The sequence below is a fragment of the Onychostruthus taczanowskii genome, unplaced genomic scaffold, assembly GCF_017590055.1.
Source record: "Onychostruthus taczanowskii isolate IOZ18803 unplaced genomic scaffold, ASM1759005v1 scaffold10, whole genome shotgun sequence".
In the NCBI taxonomy this organism is placed as follows: Eukaryota; Metazoa; Chordata; class Aves; order Passeriformes; family Passeridae; genus Onychostruthus; species Onychostruthus taczanowskii.
This window is the reverse complement of record NW_024496526.1, coordinates 8,713,290-8,731,696: the sequence shown is the minus strand read 5'-3', so window position 1 is coordinate 8,731,696 and position 18,407 is coordinate 8,713,290. Positions and strand designations below refer to the sequence as shown.

General features: G+C 46.8%; 2 protein-coding genes across 6 annotated transcripts in view; both read left to right on the top strand.

The window, feature by feature from the left end:
• SLC12A8 (solute carrier family 12 member 8) overlaps positions 1-9,966 on the top strand; it is a 48,177-nt gene extending 38,211 nt beyond the window's left edge. Inside the window, exons 10-13 of the mRNA XM_041408622.1 lie at positions 214-311; positions 1,976-2,093; positions 4,290-4,350; positions 7,278-9,966. Of these exons, the coding sequence (XP_041264556.1) occupies positions 214-311; positions 1,976-2,093; positions 4,290-4,350; positions 7,278-7,443 (443 nt within the window). The 3' untranslated portion in view covers positions 7,444-9,966. The remainder of the gene's footprint in view (positions 1-213; positions 312-1,975; positions 2,094-4,289; positions 4,351-7,277) is intronic.
• A 5,846-nt stretch (positions 9,967-15,812) lies between these two features.
• The window catches only part of HEG1 (heart development protein with EGF like domains 1), a 51,667-nt gene continuing 49,072 nt past the window's right edge, over positions 15,813-18,407 (top strand). For 3 of the 5 annotated variants that reach the window (XM_041409572.1, XM_041409583.1, XM_041409592.1), the window contains exon 1: positions 15,813-16,273. In XM_041409572.1, the coding sequence (XP_041265506.1) occupies positions 16,090-16,273 (184 nt within the window). In that variant the 5' untranslated portion in view covers positions 15,813-16,089. The remainder of the gene's footprint in view (positions 16,274-18,407) is intronic. The other 2 variants (XM_041409565.1, XM_041409555.1) reach the window with 1 other exon arrangement.

Sequence of the window (18,407 nt, the reverse complement as noted above, 5' to 3'; positions counted from 1 at the left end):
GCCTTCAAATGGACTTAGTAGCAGAGCTGGCAACTTTTTGGTTTTTTCCTTGCACTTCTTTTCAGTTTTCATTCTGGAGGTTTTGTTTTAACTCTGTTATACCCAGCTGTCAGCTAGAATTTTTGCTTTGGTTCCTGGAATCTGGTAATGTAAAGTAGAGAAAAAAAACCCTGACATTATAGTACCTTTCTAATTTTTTTCCATTTTCTTTAGAATCATCTATAAAGCAACAAAATCCAGAACTGGGAATTCAGCAAATGCCAGAATCCTTCTACTCCAGATTTTTCAGTCACTGGATTTCTTTTGCTGGTGTAAGTAATTTTCTTTAATTTTGAGCAGTGTTTTGTGATAGTAGAAAACAGAAGGACATTCATCCCATACTGCAGTGTAAATACTCCAGTACCTTAAATACTGGCATTTGATTCTTGTATTCCAGGTCACCTGAACTAAATACTCAAGGTACCGCATCCAGCAGTTCAAATTCAGGGAAAGACCAATGGCAAATTGAATTAAATTAAATAGCAGGAAAAACCCCAAACGAACAAACAAACAATCTCCAACTCAACTCAAAAGTACAAATTCAAAATCTGGAGTCTTAGGACTTTAAGGATGCATGGATGCATGGAATAAAATAAATTAAAAAAAAAAAAAAATCAGTGTCCCTCTTTTCCCTGTGTGCCAGTCTGCTTTTTCTTGCTGTGTAATGAATTGAGACACCTTCTTCAAAGCTGTGTTGCTTTTATTAATGGGCCAGTTTCTGCAAGCTTGGGATGGGGTTTCATTAGTGCTGACTTCCTGATACTAGCAGCCTGGCTATGAAATTCCACCTTTTGAGGGAGGAAAGGAGAGCATTCCTACAACATGGAATAAACTTTAAACATTAAATAACTTTTAAATAGCTTCTGCCTCAAGTTTCTGAGAAGTTTAAGACATTTAAATTCATCTTGGGAAGATGGATTATTGGGCAGATGACAAGGAAAGGGTCAGACATGCATAATGAATGAGCCATATGGCTTTGCTGCATGGATGAGGATTTCATAGCTGTGCATAAAATGTAACAAACCCACTCAAACAGCCCAACAAACCCCGTTAGTTTAATCCTCAGATGGAGCTGGACACCTGCTTTTCAAATTCACCACTGCTGCTGCCAGCAGCCAGCTCCTGGTGAGGGGTCCCACTGGGCTGCAGGGCCAGGGGTGGGCTGGGAGTGGTGGCCCCTCTGTAGGAGGCATCTTTGGGAGGTTGTGTGCTGATGCCACCTCTGGGCTCATATCTGTTGTGGCTCCCAAGTGCATGTCAGGGCAGAGCCATCAGCCCTCTGCCTTTGCAGAGGAATTTGCTTATGGAGATCATGGATGTGCTCATTAAAGCAACTTGGTTTCCTGTCAATAATCAGGCTTGGGTGGAGGTTGCAACAGAGCAAGAGGGATGGGATTGAAAATGCAAAATAGCAACTTGGTTTCCTGTCAATAATCAGGCTTGGGTGGAGGTTGCAACAGAGCTGGGATGGGATTGAAAATGCAAAATAAAATCACAAGAGCAAAAATTGGATGTTTTTATTCATCCTGACTCCTTTCCCTTCTGCCCTCTTTGACCTTCACTGATTGTGTAGTTGGGACCATTTTCATTCTTTCTTTGTGTGCTGCCCCTTGCTGTTCCAAGCATCTGCCATGGAGATGGTACCTCTGTCCCTGTTTGTATGCAACTTGAGCCAAATCTCCTCCTGAGCTGGTGAGGCTCTGGATGCTTCTCTGGGAGAAGCCCAGGCGGAGACCCACGCTGCCCCTGGGAGTCAGGGTAGCTCAGTGGAGCTACCTCCATGCTGCTGAAGGTGACACTGTAAACCTGTGCTGTCCCTCCTTTTCTGAGTGAGACCAAGTGAGGCTCCCTGTAACATGGAAACCTGAGCTCTGACTGTCCACATGGTCTTACCTGCCAGACTCTGGGGTAACCCCAAACTGTGTCTTTCCACCAGGCAATTGTGTCCCTCATCATAATGTTTGTCATTCAGTGGATCTACACCCTGGTCAGCCTGGGAGCAGCAGTTATTCTGTATTTCTACATTGGCCAAGTCAGCCCAGGACTCCCTCTTGGTGAGTTTTTTTTTCTCTGTATTACTAAACCTGCTTAAAAATTCATTAAACTTTAATTTAACTTAATTAGGAACTGAGACTCTTGTGTTTAATGTGCAGGTGACACAGTAAACGATGACAATTTGTTCCATTGCTGTTTTAATACATTTTCTCTCTGAGTCTTTAATTTTCTGTTAGATTCTAACTGTAAGTAGCATTGGTGTGATAGTTTGAACATGGTGCTTGTTGCTTTATTATATCATGCTTCAAATGGCAAAACCAGATACTAAGATTTGATAGGGATGGCATTTTGTAAATGTACCCCAGCAATGAGAAAAATCTGCTGTAAATAAGTTTTATTAAACCAAATCAATCTAAACCCACCTGAGAGAAGTTTAAGGAAAATGGCAATTATGATGAGTGTCTCATCAAATCTCAGCATTCATAACTGTGAAACAAGAGAGCCTTTTGATTCCAGAGCTAAACACGTTGAATATGTTGGGAACATAATCTGGGAAAATACTTTAAGGCAGAGAGCATTAGAAAGATCTGTGCACATGATCGGCTTAAACAAGTTCAAAATTAAACAGTGAAGCACATTCAGCAAGCAGCTCATGAGAGCCCACAGCTCCTTGGCAAGGCCAATGGGGGGGTTTGCAGTGCTCTGTGTCTCTGAAGAGACATGGTGTGGGCATCCTCACCTGTTCATGAGTACATCCATCCATCCATCCATCCATCCATCCATCCATCCATCCATCGGCAGGTTGTGAGGTGCACAGCTGAGTGCATGCCTGGATGTGCAGTTTTTTGTCCAAGATGAGAAAAATCAAGTATGAAATATGAGTTCATAAGCAATATGTGCAGAAATAGCTACCTGGGTTTATTTAGGTGAAAGTTCATTAGACAGTAGGTAAGTACATACTACATTTCAGAAATGCATACGATGAGAAACCAAAAACTAATCACCACCTTCTAAACGTTGCCCAACTGTTCTTTTTCTACTCTTGAGTATTTCCTTTCCATGTATCTGTAGGGGATAGTAGAAAAGAGCTGAGACTGTGGATAGTAGCTGCTAATTTGTATCTTTTGAAATATATGTAAGTTTTAATCAAGTTGTTTATGGCCCCCATATATCAAACAAAACAGGAATAATGTTTTCAGGTGTTGGAGTATGTTTTGCCTTTGTATACTCACTGTATTATATCTCTGTAATCTGATTTTGAAATATTTATCAAAAATTAATAAGAATTTCTCTGTCAGTGTGTAGAGGGTTTTGGAAGCTGATCTGAGAAATAGCAACACGATTAGACATTTTTTTCTTGGTTTCTTTTGCACATGCATTCTCATGCATACAGTGAAACAATGCATGGCTTTGAAAATGTTAGAAGTGAATGCTCAAAATTCAGCCTGACTTTTACTTGGCTGCGAGGGAATGTTATTTTGTGGTCACAAGGCTCTGATGATCTGTGAATTTGTTCTTCAAAGGATCAAACAGCCCTTCTGTCTGGAAAGACTAGGAGACACTGGCCTGAGAGAAGCTCTGGGTTAGGGGCTAGATGAAGACCTTGGGAGAAGTGCCCTGTGGCTGACACATCCCTTCTCTCTCTTTCTCCCCAGCAGCCTGAGCCAAATCCAGCAGGCACTGACAGGGCTTGGTTCTCCCTGTCCCTCACCAAACTTCTCCTGCTGCTTTTGCTTTCAGCTCTGGCACTTCCCTGCCCCTGCAGGGACCCAGTGCAGGAAACTAACTCTACTGAGAAATCAGAAAAGCAATCAGTGTTGGTGTAATAAGCTAAGCCAGCTCTCTGTGGGGTCAGACAAGAGGAAATCATTGGTGAGACCACAGCCACCCTGGCTGAGGTTGGCTGAATGGCTCCTCTTGTCTCCCCATCCCTGCAGTGGGGATTTTTGCAGTCCTGGTAGTGAAAGATACTGTGGTGGGTGCCTGGGCTTTGCTCAAGCCTTACTGGGGTTTAACTGTCAGGCTGGGAATGCATGGCTGTTCTCCATAGGAAATTTGGGTTCATACCTGGACAGTTGTTTAAAAGCCACAGCATGTAGGAAGACTTCAGGAATGTTCTCACTATCACAAAATCTTTGGGTACTGCAGGCTAATAACACGTGTGCTGGTTTGAGATTTTATGCAAAAATGCAGTGGTGTAATGCTATTATGAGAGAATTAGCAGCATACTGACTTCTTGTGCCTTTTCTCTGTAGGAGCAGCAGCAAATTTCAGTTTCTTTGGCTGGATTAAGTCGGTTTTGATCACTTCATGCAGGTTGGTACCAGTCACTTGGCAGTGACCAACCCATTGCTCGTTGTTCCCATGACCCACTAATGAGCACAGAGAGGGCTGGAAGAATTGACTTGCTTATTTCCCTAAGCAGGCTTTCTGCCCCTTCTTGCATACTCAGGGTTATTCTTGCTTAATTGTAAAAAGGACTGCTTGCTGCCATTAGCCTGGCATATGGTTGGCTGTGTATGTGGGGAAGCAGGAGTCTCCTCTGCTTTGAGTGTGGGAATGTCAGCTGATAACTGTATCTTGGTGCCTGAAGCTTTATCCTACCCCAAAGGTCTGTGCTCAAAATCTATGGCTCAGGTTGAACTGGGAAGTTTGCAAGGAAATGAGAAATTTGAGAGTCCTTCTCATCATTCACTGAAAACAAATTCCTCTGGTAGTGGTGGAGAGAGGCAATCTGGGTTAGGGGAGCTGCAATAACTTTGGGGCAAACATGATACACAAGGTCTTTGGTGAAGGAATCCTTCAGTATTGAGTTTGCATGGGACTGCAGTAGCATTGTCTTGGAGTTTTGATTGCCACAAGACCTTGAGGGGCTTTTTTGGTTGGTTATTAACTAGTTTTCTTAAACTTATTTGATGCTATTAATTATTAATTCCATCACATTGGGTTTCCTGTAGCAGCTTATGAGCACCTCTGCCTCTGAGCAGTGGGCTTTGAGTTCCTCAGTCTGTTGGTTTTTTTTTTCCTGCTGGGGTGAGTGAATGCCGTAGTGAGGACTGTGCAACACGAGCTGCCATGCATTACATGTGCCAATTTGCTGGCTCCTCAAAATAAATGAAAGTCCAGGCAATTAAGCACATTGGTCTGTCTTGCCAGGTCCTGTCTCTGCCCACAGTTCCTCTAACATGACCACATGTTTTGGTAAGCAGAGGTGGCTGGGGAGAGAAGCCAGGGGTGAGGGATCTCTCTGAGGTCCCCATGGTAGGCCTTAGACACAACAGCACTTAATTCATACCTTAATTTAAACCATTTACCAAAAGATTCTTATGGAATTGTGATGCCTTTGCATCTTCTCAACAGGTAAAGGATTGAATCTTGAGGAGTGGGGGAATCAGCACAGGCTGTGTCATTGGCACTTGGTGATGGTCCTACAGGAATAGCAAACCTGAGAGTTCGCTGCTCTGAGAGGCCCCGCTCAGAGGAAGGTGCTGGTCTCAGCCCACTGTGGGCCAGGAGAGCTCAAAGGGCTCTGCTTACTGGGTAGCTTTACTGGGTAGCAAGAGAGTTGGCTTTGGTCATAGTAATTTTCCATCCTGGCCACAATTTTTGTCAGTAACTTTCTTTGAATGCTCTATAACAAAAAGGTTCTTCCACTTCGGTTGTTGCTCATGCAAGAAAAATAAGTTTCCAAGGATATTCATTAAAAACCAGGAGCTGTCAGCATTAGCTGCCTGGAGCAGACAGTGTTTCTGATAAGCTCAGGTGGAGCTGAGCCCAGGTGCTGTTTGTCAAGGCTGAGGCTAACAAGCATTTCTCAGATCACAGTGCAGCCCAAGGGGCAGGGGAGTGGGATGCACCACCACATGTGCTTTCTGCATGTCTCTTTCTGAGTAAGGGATTGTCCCTTATCCCCTTGCACAATATCTGCTGGACTGGTGACACGAACTCAAGCCAAGGGTGAGGAGTTAGGGCTGGGAACAGGGTAAGTGGGGCCATGCTGAAACCAGAATTACTCATGGCACAGTGAGCCAGACCCTGCTGCTTCATACCCTGGGCAGCTCTGTCTGCTTCCACCCCGGGCAGATTTGTAGCTGGTCATTTTAGCTCGATGCTTCTATGATGGCAGAACAGCATTTTCGTCCCAGCTGTCCTTTGGTGCATCTCAGTCGCATCTCCTGCCTGTTGTCAGAAATCCCTGTGGGAATCTGGTTGAGGTGTGGGGCTTCATGGAGAATGACCACACGTGGAAAGCAGAAACTATCCCTGCCTCTCATGTGGAGAGGTGCTGTGGTCACAGGGGGATTTTATCTTTGGGTTACCAGACCAACAAAGTCCTTGGTTCTTTGGTCAGTGCAATCGATGAGCAAAGACCCTGCCAAGAAAGGCTGAGGGGAGATCTGGTGAGTGCCCAAGGTGGAAACTGATCCTGGTTTTCTCCTCTCAAAGAGTGCAATCTCTGGGTCAGCCAGCCAGCTTGGTCACCTGATCCTGGTGCCAGGGCTCCTGCTCTTACTGGCACAAAGACACCTTGGGCTCTGCTTGGGAGTGGGGTCACTTTGAAGTCCATCTATGTTGTGCTGCAAAAAATTGCATTGAAGTAATTTAGAAGTTTTTTATGAGCCCTGTTTTCCTGAAATCCAGTCAAGATATTTTAATGAATTGGAGAAAAATAATAAATCCCATTAAACTGTAAGGGAGTTGGAGGCAGCCAAGGGTTCTTGACACCTCTAAGGCTCTTAGGTGCTTGATGAGGTCTTAGTGCTATATTTGTCTTACAGTTTTGATTTAAAAATGCCAATAAGGTTTTCTTAAAATCAGCTTCTGGGATAAGAGATTGCAGGAAAATCTCCTGTTTTATACACAATTCACAAAAATTATTAAATTTTTTTTTTATTGCTTAAGAAACCATAAAAAGGATATTTTTCATTAGAAATGGTTTGTGCTCCTTCTTCTCTTGCATGGTGTGGAAGGTGCTGACATAGCCAATATCCAAAGAGGAAACCCATTTGTTACAAAAATGTTTATTTTGTAGTGTATACTTGGGTAAAGGGAGAACTTTTTTTTTTTTTTTTTTGTGCCTTCTAAGAAAAGTGCTCTCAGGTTAACTCTGTGCCTCCAAGGGGCACCGAGCAGGATTTAGCCTCTTCTGGAATCACCCTGCCTTGTTGGCACAGCCGAGAGCACGGCTGGAAAGGGACAACAAACAAGGGGTGGTGCAGGCACCTCTGCTTCTCTGTTTGCAGGAGAAGGCCCACTCCCAAGGAGCAGATCGTGGTGACACCATCCTTTGCAACAGTTGGCATGGAGACCAGGCAGCTCACCGAGGAGAACGCAGACTTCGCCTCACGGGACCGCTACCACCAGTCCTCCCTCATCAGCAGGGAGGAATTTGGGAGCCAGTTCCAGTGAAGGACCCGCACACACACACAAAAAAATCAATCTATTACTTCAAAAAGCATTTAGAAGTGCTAATGGCTGCCACGGGTGCCTTTTGAAATACTTGAATGTACACACAAAGGATGTGAATAGCTATTTATGTATTTGAGGCTTGTTTGTTTATGCAAACTACAGCATTGCTGGGCTTCAAACCTTACCTAAACTGAGGGGAGAAAATGGAAATGAAAGGGCCAGTCCAGGGAAGTGATGAGTTACTGAAGACAGTATAACCCTTTTAAGGAATTCAATTATAAGCCCTATTGAGTTCTAAAAACGGTTGCTGCTCTAAAAGCTTACAACACCCCATTTCAGATGTCCTCTGGGTGACTGGGGACACTCTGCCTGGGAGCAGTGACGTTGACAGCAGGAGCCAGTGCCCCACTCCCAGCTGTGCCACGGATGAATGCGACCTTCCAGGTCAATTCACTTCTCCTCTAGGCATGAATTTCCCTGCTTGCAATACAGTCATTTTCTACCTCAGCATTTCAATTACCAAGGTCTTAGAAAGTATTTTAAGGCATTAGACAATAGGCCAGAATCAGTGGCAAGTAAGAGAAGATTATTAAGTATATTCACAACTGAAATCGCACATTTAAATGCAGTAATGCAGGATAATGACCTCTTCTGTAAAACTGTGAAATTATGTCTTAGAAGCTGTTCATAGTTATTTCCCACATCCTTTCTGATGTGAGAGCTGAGACCTGGTGAAATAGCTAGGCCCACTTAGAGCATCTCCTGGCTGAAGGGATAGTTGGTTCAGAATTGCTTTAGCAAAGTAAGTTTACCCCCAGCACCACACATCAGTTCTGACATTACGAGGAGGGGGAAATCACTGCCTTTCACTTTGTTTCATCTCTGATAATTTCAGCCTTTAGATTATTTATTTCTCCTTCTGTGCAATAAAAGCCTGAGACACCTGGAACTCCTCTCCATCCATTCTGTGGGCACTCTCAATGCCTTTCAGCACCGTTCCACTTGCCAGAGAAGTGCCCTGGTGTTGCTGGGTGGTGGGGGGGTCCCATCCCATGGCCTGGCCAGCTGCAGCTTTGGCTCTTTCCTTTTCCTTACAGAGGGAGGCACAGGAGGCTTTCTGCTGACATGGAGAAAAGAGCCACCTTGGCACAGTGCAGAAAGTGTATTCGTTTTTCAAGGTTGCAGGTCTTTGACTAAGTGCTTTTAACTTTAATTATCTCAATAGAGGCAAGAGGAAAGTTGTGTTTGTGTGACCTCCTCTGACCCACCTCAAATCAGTCACTCAGTGTTGGAAACACCTTTCCAGGATTCCTTCCTGCCTGCCTCCTGGTGCTCGTTTCCAAAGACTCTGAATCTGCTGTGTGGATTTTGGGCCCATATTGAAGATTCTCCTGGGGCCAGTGGCTCCAGAGAGCCCTCCCTGTGCTTGTAGCATCCTTAACCTTGGCAGATACTCCTGTTGTGGAAACTTCAAACAGTCCTTGCTGCTGCCCGATTGCTGGCAAGCTGCTTGGTGCTGTGTTGCAGCTTCATACCTGACCATAATGCCATTACTGTAAAATCTCATATTTCACAAAGTCCAGTCACATGTGTGGTCCCTTTCCTCCCAAGTCAAGGATTGCTCAGCTCCACATTTCTCTGTAGCTTGAAAAAAAACCACCAAACCCAGAGCATGGCATGAAGAGATTAATAGGCAGAAATTTCTAGGTAGCTTCTTTGTTGGCTACTAAACAATTTAATTCCCTTAAAATAAGCCATGAGTTAGGAGATCCAGAGAGGGAGGGTGGGGAAGATCCTTGCCTGTGCATCTCGCTCACTGAGGAGTTGCACAGGTTGAAGCCAGATAATTTGGTGCAGAGTGTTTGCCTCCACTTTCTGCTGCTGGAGAAACTCTACCACCTCCTTCACAGACACCTCCACCACCAGAGCAGGAAGCAGCTCCTTCCATCACCTGGTAAGCACCGGCACCTGCTCCTTCCCTTGAAGCTGCAGGGAGAAATGCATCACACAATCCTTGCTGCATTTCAGGTTAAGAGTACAACAACCTTCCATGCTGATCTTCCCTGGAGCATCAGCTCTGGTGCAGTTAATGGTAAGAGTTGCAAGAAGCCTTGTTTTAGCACCTGCAGTCTGGGTAGCATTGGAGACCCCTGAGACACTACAGGAACACAGGGCTTTGCACATCAAGGAAACTTTTCCAGCAGGAAAGAAGGAAAGCAAGCAGTTGTACAGCTAAAGATCATGGTGTCACTTCAAAAATGGTTGTAGCTTTGGTAGCACTCTAAAAAAAAAGGGTGAAATTAGGTGGGCAGGAATTTAGCATCTTCACATTTAGTGGCTGAAGGGAAGAATTGTAGGTGGGGACTGCTCCTGTGAGAGGAAATGTGCTGCTTTCATCCCCTGAGAGCCCAGCTGAGCCTCCACGTGCTGGGGATTTCATGAAGCTTCAGGTTCCCTGAAGGTGAGTTTGGGGCCCAGCTCTGAGCATCAGGTGCCTTGTTGTATATCAAGGTTGCAGCTTGGCTAATGCAATTATGGAAAGACCTTACTGTTTTTAAAGCCATGAGAACATTTTTATAATCTATAATTATTTTCCTTTTGGTTTGAAATGATATTATTATTATTATTATTATTATTATTATTATTATTATTATTATTATTTCTTATGCAGAAATGAAAATGTTCTGCAATGGGTCAAGGTGTGAAAACATTTTTTCTCAAGAGAGATGTGGATATGGCACACAGTTTGGATCCTTTTGAAGGCTCCAGCTGTAAATTGGTGGCTCTACTTTTGATGGTCTCCTTTGCAGAGCATAGAAGCACAGAAGGCGGGTGGGAATAAATATTTTATTACTTGCCTTGCAGTACTGCCTGGAAGCTCATGCTGCATTTATGATCTCTTAGCACTAAGCAGGTCCAGAAATTGGAATTTTATGCCTCAAAAAACTTCCAGCACAGTCAGGACTAAGAACGGGCAGAAGAAAAGTGAAGTTTTGTTGTGATATTGGCATTAAGAGACAGTTTCTCAGTCGGTATAAATTGTCATCCATCTGGATCTGTGTCCCATTAGGAGTCTGCACAGGGAGAATCAAGCTCATTAAATCCATACCTTAGCTCAAACTTGTCTTTTTTTTCACTCTCCCCTTGGCTTCTCTTGATCAGCCTTGAATTTCCTTCAGTGGTCATTGCTGTGTATGGTGGCCAAAATATCACACACCTGCCATGGTCACTTCTTCACAGCAGATAGTTGTGACCACAGCGTTGAAGCAGCAAAGAAGGGTGACAATATGAAATGATGCTTGTGTGCATGGCTGAATTAAGGCACAGGGGGCTTTCTGTGCCTTATGAGGTGGTTTGCTCTCACCCATGTGGCTCAGATTTAGATTCAGACAGGCAGAGTTTCTTAAACAGCATCGTGCTTACACCGGCAAGGTCAGAAGAGATTGGCTGAAGCACAAGAGCCAACCTAGGATTAACATTTAGGTTAATGGGAAAGGGAAGTTATTTGAATTATTGCCCTTGCTTGGTGAATTTTAGAGAAGGTAATTACAGGGATAAAAGAGAGGAGATTTTGTAGACAACCTATAAATTTGTTAGCTCTGTATGAAAGTGGAATATAAGCACTTGTTATGTTCTGCAGTGGTGTCTTGCTGCAACCCAGATTTGGCACAGCATCCCTTAAACCTAAGACAAGGTGAGACCTCAGCGGTAACAGCCTCAAAAGCTACGGATGAGAGGCTCTAGCAGCAAAATGCAGGCTAAAAATAAATCACTTTAAAGCCCATACGGCACAGGAGAGGCTCCTTTCCTCTCTGCCTTCTGCTCTTCGTGGCTTTTTTCACATGATTTTTATGCTCATATCTCCCAATACCTGGGATTTGCCCTCCTTATGCAAGAGGAAACAGAACCTTGGGTGCTCCCAGAAACTTAGTGATAGAGGAGCACACCTGTAACTTTATTGGATCCAAGTGTCCCTTCTAAATTTCACTGGGGGCTTCTTTCCAGGACACTGCTCTGAAGTGTTTAGCTCAGCTCCAGAATGTCTGGGTGTGCTCCAAACCAGAGCTGGCTGAAAAAGGTCCTGAAAGAAATAAATAAGAAATTTAGAATTGCTTCTTTTCAGATATATTTGGATGGCTGATTTATTTTTTTCCCCTCAGAAAATATGGGATTTTTTTTTTTTCCAGTGACAGGATTCAAAATGCAATATCATTTCAAGTTGTGCATTTTTCTGTGAGGGATGAAGAGGGATCACAAGACCCGTATCCATCCTGACCTCCAAATGTCAAATACCCGGAATGAGCAGTTTTTGTTAAAATAAATCAATAAAATACCACCACCCCCAAAATTTCAAGAATAATGGTCACGTATTAAGTGCCTTTTGGATGATTGGTGTCCATTAATGGATGGCTTGTGGCATCAAGAGGAGATGAGAAGGAAATTAATTACTCAGTTAGGAACTATTTGTCCACTTTGGAAACTCAGGGCTTTTAATAACAAATTCCAGGAGGAGAAAATATTTGTACCTTAATTCATCATCAGCTTAAAACTTGTCTGAGGTTTATGAGCCTGATCCAAGATTTGGACAGATCTGGGATGAGTTTCAAGAGAGCTGCAGGAGTTTCATGACATCGGCTGTGCTGCGGAAGGCTCCTATGGAACCAGAGGGAAGGGACTGGTCACTGTAATCCTCCCAAAATGCTGAAGAGATGCCTCTTCTGCAGAGACTCTCATGGTTTTTAGTGATTTCAGACCAAAACAATGTAGACACTAGCAAATTTTGTCCTGTGTCTCTAGCCCCTCAATCTGGAAAATGGAAACCAAGGTGAAATAAAAACACACTCTGTTGTTCCTCCCCCAAAACAAGGTAATGGGCAGGTTTCAATTAATCAATATCAATCATGTTTTATATATAGCTTTGTTAGAGGTTTCCTGTGTTGATGATGTTGTTTATTTGTTTGAACTCCTTTGCTGTGTGTGGAATGTGCTGCTTGCTTTCAGATGGAAGTGTTAAATGTGTTCTGTACATAATTTGGGGAGGCGTTTGAGGTCACAGCCTCTTTCAGGAGGATGCTGTGGCGTCACTCGACATCAGGCTTTGCCATGCCCATCTGGCTCCTCAGCCATGATTTCATGCATTTAAATCTCCTATTACAAGGAGGGTGGGGAGCAGCCCTCAGCCTGGAGCTGCCCTGGAAGCAGCATCAGCAGGATGCAGCAGCAGAGTGTGCAGTTGTGCCATGGGGATAAACAACTCCAGCAGCACATGGGGAAAAGCCAAGTGCTGGTGGCCTTCATTGAGTGCTTGTGCTCCACACAGCCACCTTCATCCTGCTGCAATTCTTCCTTCTCCCACCACTGAAGCTCTTTCCCAGCCCCAAGGAGGGTGTCAAACTCATCACATGGGTGGCAGGGCTGATATCCCCTCCACACTGCCCTCTGCAGCTCCAAAGGGTAAAAGAGTATTTTTTGAATAAAAACCAGCAAAGTGAGGGTTTTTTTTCTCTGTTGTTTTCATGTGGCTGTTGAAACTGGAGCTCAAAAATATCAGTCATAAATTGACTCCTTCAATGCAGCGATATTCCTTACGAAACCTTGAAGTAGGAATAAAAAATTAGACAGCAGGAAAACACAGTAGCTTTAAATTTACAGACACTAAACCTTGACAAATCAGACACCTGTGGGGGAAGGGACTGCATTTAGGAAGTCTGAAACTGCTTGAATATCGGTGTTTCCTTTCCAGGTGCTTGTAAATAATATGCTGCTCGTGGAACCATGATGGAGAGAGCAGAGAGATTATTTTCTGACGGTGAGTACTGGTTTAGGCCCACGGGTTCACACCCGTGGGGCCTTTGCTGGGGCTGGTGAAGGCAGCTCACCACTGCCATGGGCTTCAGAGGCTGCAGTGGCATTCCTGTCCCACCTTTACTAAGCCCTGCCAGGATGTGGCTCATCCAAGGGCAGCATGGGGCCCTCTGGCCAGCGTTTCCTGCTGCTGGCTCTGCACCCGGGCACACAGCCCTCACGGTCACCCTGTTGTGGTCACAAGTGCCCTGTGTGGCTCAGAAATGCAGCAGGTCAGGCAGGTTTAATGGCAGATTTTGGGAGGACACCAATTACCCCTTTCCCCCACACCCAGAGGGGGTTAATTCAGCCTTCCCTGCCTCCCTAGCTAGAGGCACTGCAGGCTGGGCTGTGCTATGGGGGCACCACGGGGGCAGGGTGAGACAGAGCCATTCCACACCGGCATGGACTGTTCCTGCACAAGTGTTTGTCTTGCATTTGCCAGTGTCTGCTATGGCTCTCCATGGGCCTGTTGAGTGAAACAGCAGGAAGAATTTATTGAGACCCTTTTGGAAAAGCATTTGATACTGTGCTTCCTGCTTGTTGGATTTACAGCTTGGAAGGATGCACTAAGAGTGGGGAGCTGCTGTGGGGCTTAGATGTTAGGGAAGTCTCTTGGAAAAGGTGGGGGAAAGGAATGAGCTCTAGACTCGGTATTAGGGCCCTCAGGCTTGAGAGTGAGTGGACAGGAGAGCATCCATTTCATGTCAGGGCGAAGTTCAGCTTTCACTTGGTCCCTGGAGCCCTGAGGGCGCACCCTTGGCCGCAGAGAAGTTTCTTCTTCAGTTGCCTTACTGGTATTGCACAGTTGAAAGTGTCAGATTTGCTGTTTGGCAAGTGTTTCTTTCCAAGGACTAACAAAACTTTCTAAAGAACCACATTTATTACTTACTGCCTTAGGAATTGGTAGTGTGGAGTCGTGCATTTCATGTATAAAGATATCCCCAAGTGTTTGAGCTGCTGCATTGCACTACCTGTGCCATCTCCCAAAGTATCAAAATACTTCATAGTTCTTCCCCTGAGCTTTAGCTGTGTATTGATCTCTCTGCCCTATGAAGACAGAAGCTTTGTTTTGCACAACCATTCCATACAGAATGTGTAAATACTTGCCTACAGAATGAAGAAGCCTAAAAACATCCTCTGTAGATCTGGCACCTTGGTGTTGCCTGTGGCTTCTGGGTCACTCCATTTGCCAGGACTGGGATGCTTACTTGCGTGACTAAAGCATAATCATGATTGGTTTGTGCTTCATGTCCAAAACTGACCAGCTTGACTTGTTCCTTGGGTTTAGGCAAATTTGAAGCAAGAAGATGGCAAAAGCTGTAGGGAGTAGAGTAGAGCATGGATTGATCAAGGGGTGCCTCAGAGGTGGCCTTTCCCAGGGCTTTCATCCATGATGATGCCAGTACCAGAATGAGGATTTCTGAGTGTGCTTCATGATGAAGTGGTGTGGGAAGGTGCGGGAAAAAGCATTCGCTCATGGAGAGAAAAGCCCAGGGGCAGAGGAGAGCGAGTCCTGTCGGGGTAAAGCCCTTAGAGTGCTGGTGTGGGCTCATCAGTGCCACCTCTTCGGTGGAAAGAGGCTTCCAGGAGAGTTTGTGTACGTCAGCCACCGACTTCTGCTTTTGGTGAGGATCAAACCAGGCAGCGGGGGGGCTGGGGACCAGACCCCGGCTTTGTTCCAGGCTGCAGCCGTCCGGACACGGTGAGTTGTCACCAGCCACCCTCCCTTTCGAAGGTCGGGTTCTGCTTGGCTTGTGGAAATTAATTCTGATTCTGAAGCAGCTCGAGGGAAAAGTACAGGGCCCAGGAGCAGCTCGAGGGCAAAGTTTGGCCAGGTTTAGCTCCCCGGAGAGGAGAGCTCAAGGGGAGCCTAAACCTGGCACATCGGGATGCCGGCAGCCCGGCAAAGCCCAACCCACTGCTCTGCGGCGTGCTCTCTCCCAGAACTAGGAGCATGAAATTATGAAGGGGAATTTCAGAACAATGAAGGGAAATCCTTTGCCTCCCGTACAGCCCGGCCTGGGAAATTCACCACTGCCAGAAACTGTACCCTCAAACGCTGCTGCCGGCTTCATAACCAAGAAAAAAGCTGCAGTTACTCATCAAGGACTCGAGTTCGATGGGATTAAGTTCGGGGCTGTGCAGTGCGGCAGGGGTGACCCTGCCGTAGCGGGGGCGGCTGTGCCCCGGGTGCCCTGCCCGCAGGAAGCGCGGAACCGAACCGGGGCAGCTCCGGCACCGCCGGGGCCGTGGGCAGGGGGGTTGTCCTCGCCCGGCGCGGCTGGGAGATGCAGCAGGAAAAATAAAGTATGGGATGAAAGAAGCGTTGTTGTTGTTGTTGTTGTTATTATTATTATTATTACTACCAATAGTACTCCTAGTGATGCCGCAGGCAGCCGGCTGAGGGGGCGGGCGGCCCGACGGCTGCGCGGGGCGGGAGGGGGCGGCCGCTGGGGGCCGGGCCGGGCCGGGGTGGGGGGGCCGTGGGGAGTCGGGCCATGCCGAGCCGAGCCGAGCCGCGGCTGGGTGATGTCAGGCTCGAGGAGGAGCCTCCGCCGCCTGCCCTTTTACTTTCGGGCGCCGGCACTTGGCCGCAGGCTGCCGCCGCTGCTGGCCGGGCCCCCCCCTCACCCCCTCCGCTATGGGCACCCCGCACTTTTAAGGCGCCGCCCCGAGGGGGGGGCACGGGGATTTCATTAAAAATCGCTATTTACGTGGTTATTCATTGCCCCGCTCCGGGTATGTGAACAACCACCCCCCTGCCCCCCCCCGGCTCCCCTTCCATCCACCCCCAGCGCCATGCCGGCAGCCTGCACCCTGCTGCTGCTGCTGGGCTTGGGGCTGGTCCCGGTCCCACCGGCCGGGTCGCTGCCCCTCGCTTCCCCACGGCGTCTTCCTCCACCTCCCCCTCCTCCTCCTCCGTCCCGAAGCCGTCTCGGCCGCCCTTCCTCGCTTCCCGCCGCGGGACACGCCGGCAGCCCGGGTGAGTGCCCGGGGTGGGCATGGGGAGAAGGGCAGGGACGGGATTTCGTCCCGGCAGCGCTCGGAGGGTGCGCGGGGTCCGCACCGGGCGGGTCTCTCGTGGCGTGGGACCCCGCGCTCTCCGCGCAGCATCGCGACTGTGGGCTGCTGGGCATCCCGACAGCGCCCAGAGTGATTCAGATGAGGAGTGTAACACTCTACCCCCCCAATTCCTTTTCCTTTTTAACCTTGCTCATCCTGCTACAGGCAGCTGCTTCAGTGGGTGAAGGTTTGGGATGGGAGTGGTGGGTGGGAAAGTGTAAACACGTTGTAGCTGTGTGGACTGGCTGGAAGGCGAGCGGTGGAAACTTCACCGAGGAATTTGAGAAAGGTTTTGGGGGGCACCAGGAGTACTGACTGTCCACGTGTGTCTACCCATGCAGGTGAGAAACGGGGGGCTCCTGTAGGTGGTCTTCAGGGTCTGGGCTGCCTGCTGCTTGTTTCCAGAAATGCTCTCATCTCACCTTAGGTACTGACCCCTATCAGGTGTGGGGACAGATGCTATCAGCTCTCTATAAATACCCTCTTTTTCTACGTCGCCTACAGACTGTCAGATTAGTCACGTATAAAGTCAAATTTTTCCTTGCATGCCACATCTACAGTGCTATTATCAAAAGCAATGCCTAGTTTCGTGCTTTACGGATTGTGCTGAATTTGGTTTCAGCACAGGATAAATCTTATTTTTCCCAGAACGAGCAGGGATGTTTCAAGTGTCATTCAGTAAACTGGCTCACTTACTCACCAAAGAAGGCACATAGCTCTAAGGATGACTAATTCTCAATGAGTTTGGAAAGCATTGAGTGTCTGCAGGTGGTATAAGGAATCCAATATGTCAAATTAATCCTGCGTAGGTTTTAAGTGGGTTTTAGGATTCATTGCCTGCCTGAGTTGGACTGTCAAATTTTATCTTTTAATTTCTGATGTGGAGAGAATATTGTGCTTTGGAACTTGGGGTTAAGTTTAGTTGCGTGGAGCTGTAAAATTTCAGGAAATGTGACAAAGTACATTTATAACCTTTTCATTTTCTTCACAAACCCAAGGCATGCCTTTGTAGGATGTATCCGCACTAGACCAATGTATAGCTAGGGATATCAGCTGGAATGTAGCCTGCAGTGGATTAGAAAGCTCCTAACTAGCAATGCTTGTGAGAGGAGCTTTGTGACTAGGATACTGCATGGAAATGAAGGAGATTTGGGTCTGTTCCCAGCTCAGCTACTTCTTTGTGCCACTCCAAGTATCAGTTTGCCCTCCAAACTGGGAGAGAATAATGCTGTTTTACCTGCTACCAACCTTGTGAAGATAAAATCTGCAACTCGCCAGCAAACTGCTCACCTATTATTTGATGAAAGCTGTGCAGATTCCTCACTGGACAGAAAAAAAAAAAATATTTAATTTCATCTCAGCTTTCAGTCTGGCATCTTTTCCTGTGACCTTGATGACTCCTGAGAGTCAGTAGAGGAATGCATTTCCTTTGTTAAAAGTCTGAAAAGCTCGAACTATCTGTCCACATGCTGGAAAAGCCATTTGTCAGGCCACCAGTGCCTGGCTGGCCGGCTCGGGGGTGAAGGCTTTGCACGGTGCAGCCAGTGCTCAGCAGCTACAGGTGCTTGTGAATTATGTCAGCCACAGCCAGGAGGAGCAGGGCACGCAGTGAAGGGGTGATAAATAGCCCAGCGGTAGCTCGCTCCCCAGCAAACGGCGTCATGAATTACACTGGGTCCTGACAGCTGCGATTCACTCGCTGTTAGCTCCAGCTCTATGCCTGTCAGTCAAGGGAATTGTCTGCTGCCACAGGAGCAGGCTGGGGGATCTCCTGAATCACCCTCAGCTTGAGCTGCAGATTCCTGAGCAATCCCTGTTTGTGTCACCACTGCTCCTGCCCCTCGGAGGCATTTCCCACCTTGGAAAATACTTGCTTGGAGCGGGAGGGCCATTTCTTGTGAACCCATCACCTTGGCACTACCAGGAAATGAAGATTACATCTCCCTTTGCAACAGTCTGGGGCTGGGTGGCAAAAGCCCTTTCTCAGGCAGGGCTTAGTGAGCAGATGGTGAGGCGGTGGGTGTAGAAATGGGGCTTTTGAGTCTCTCACAAAG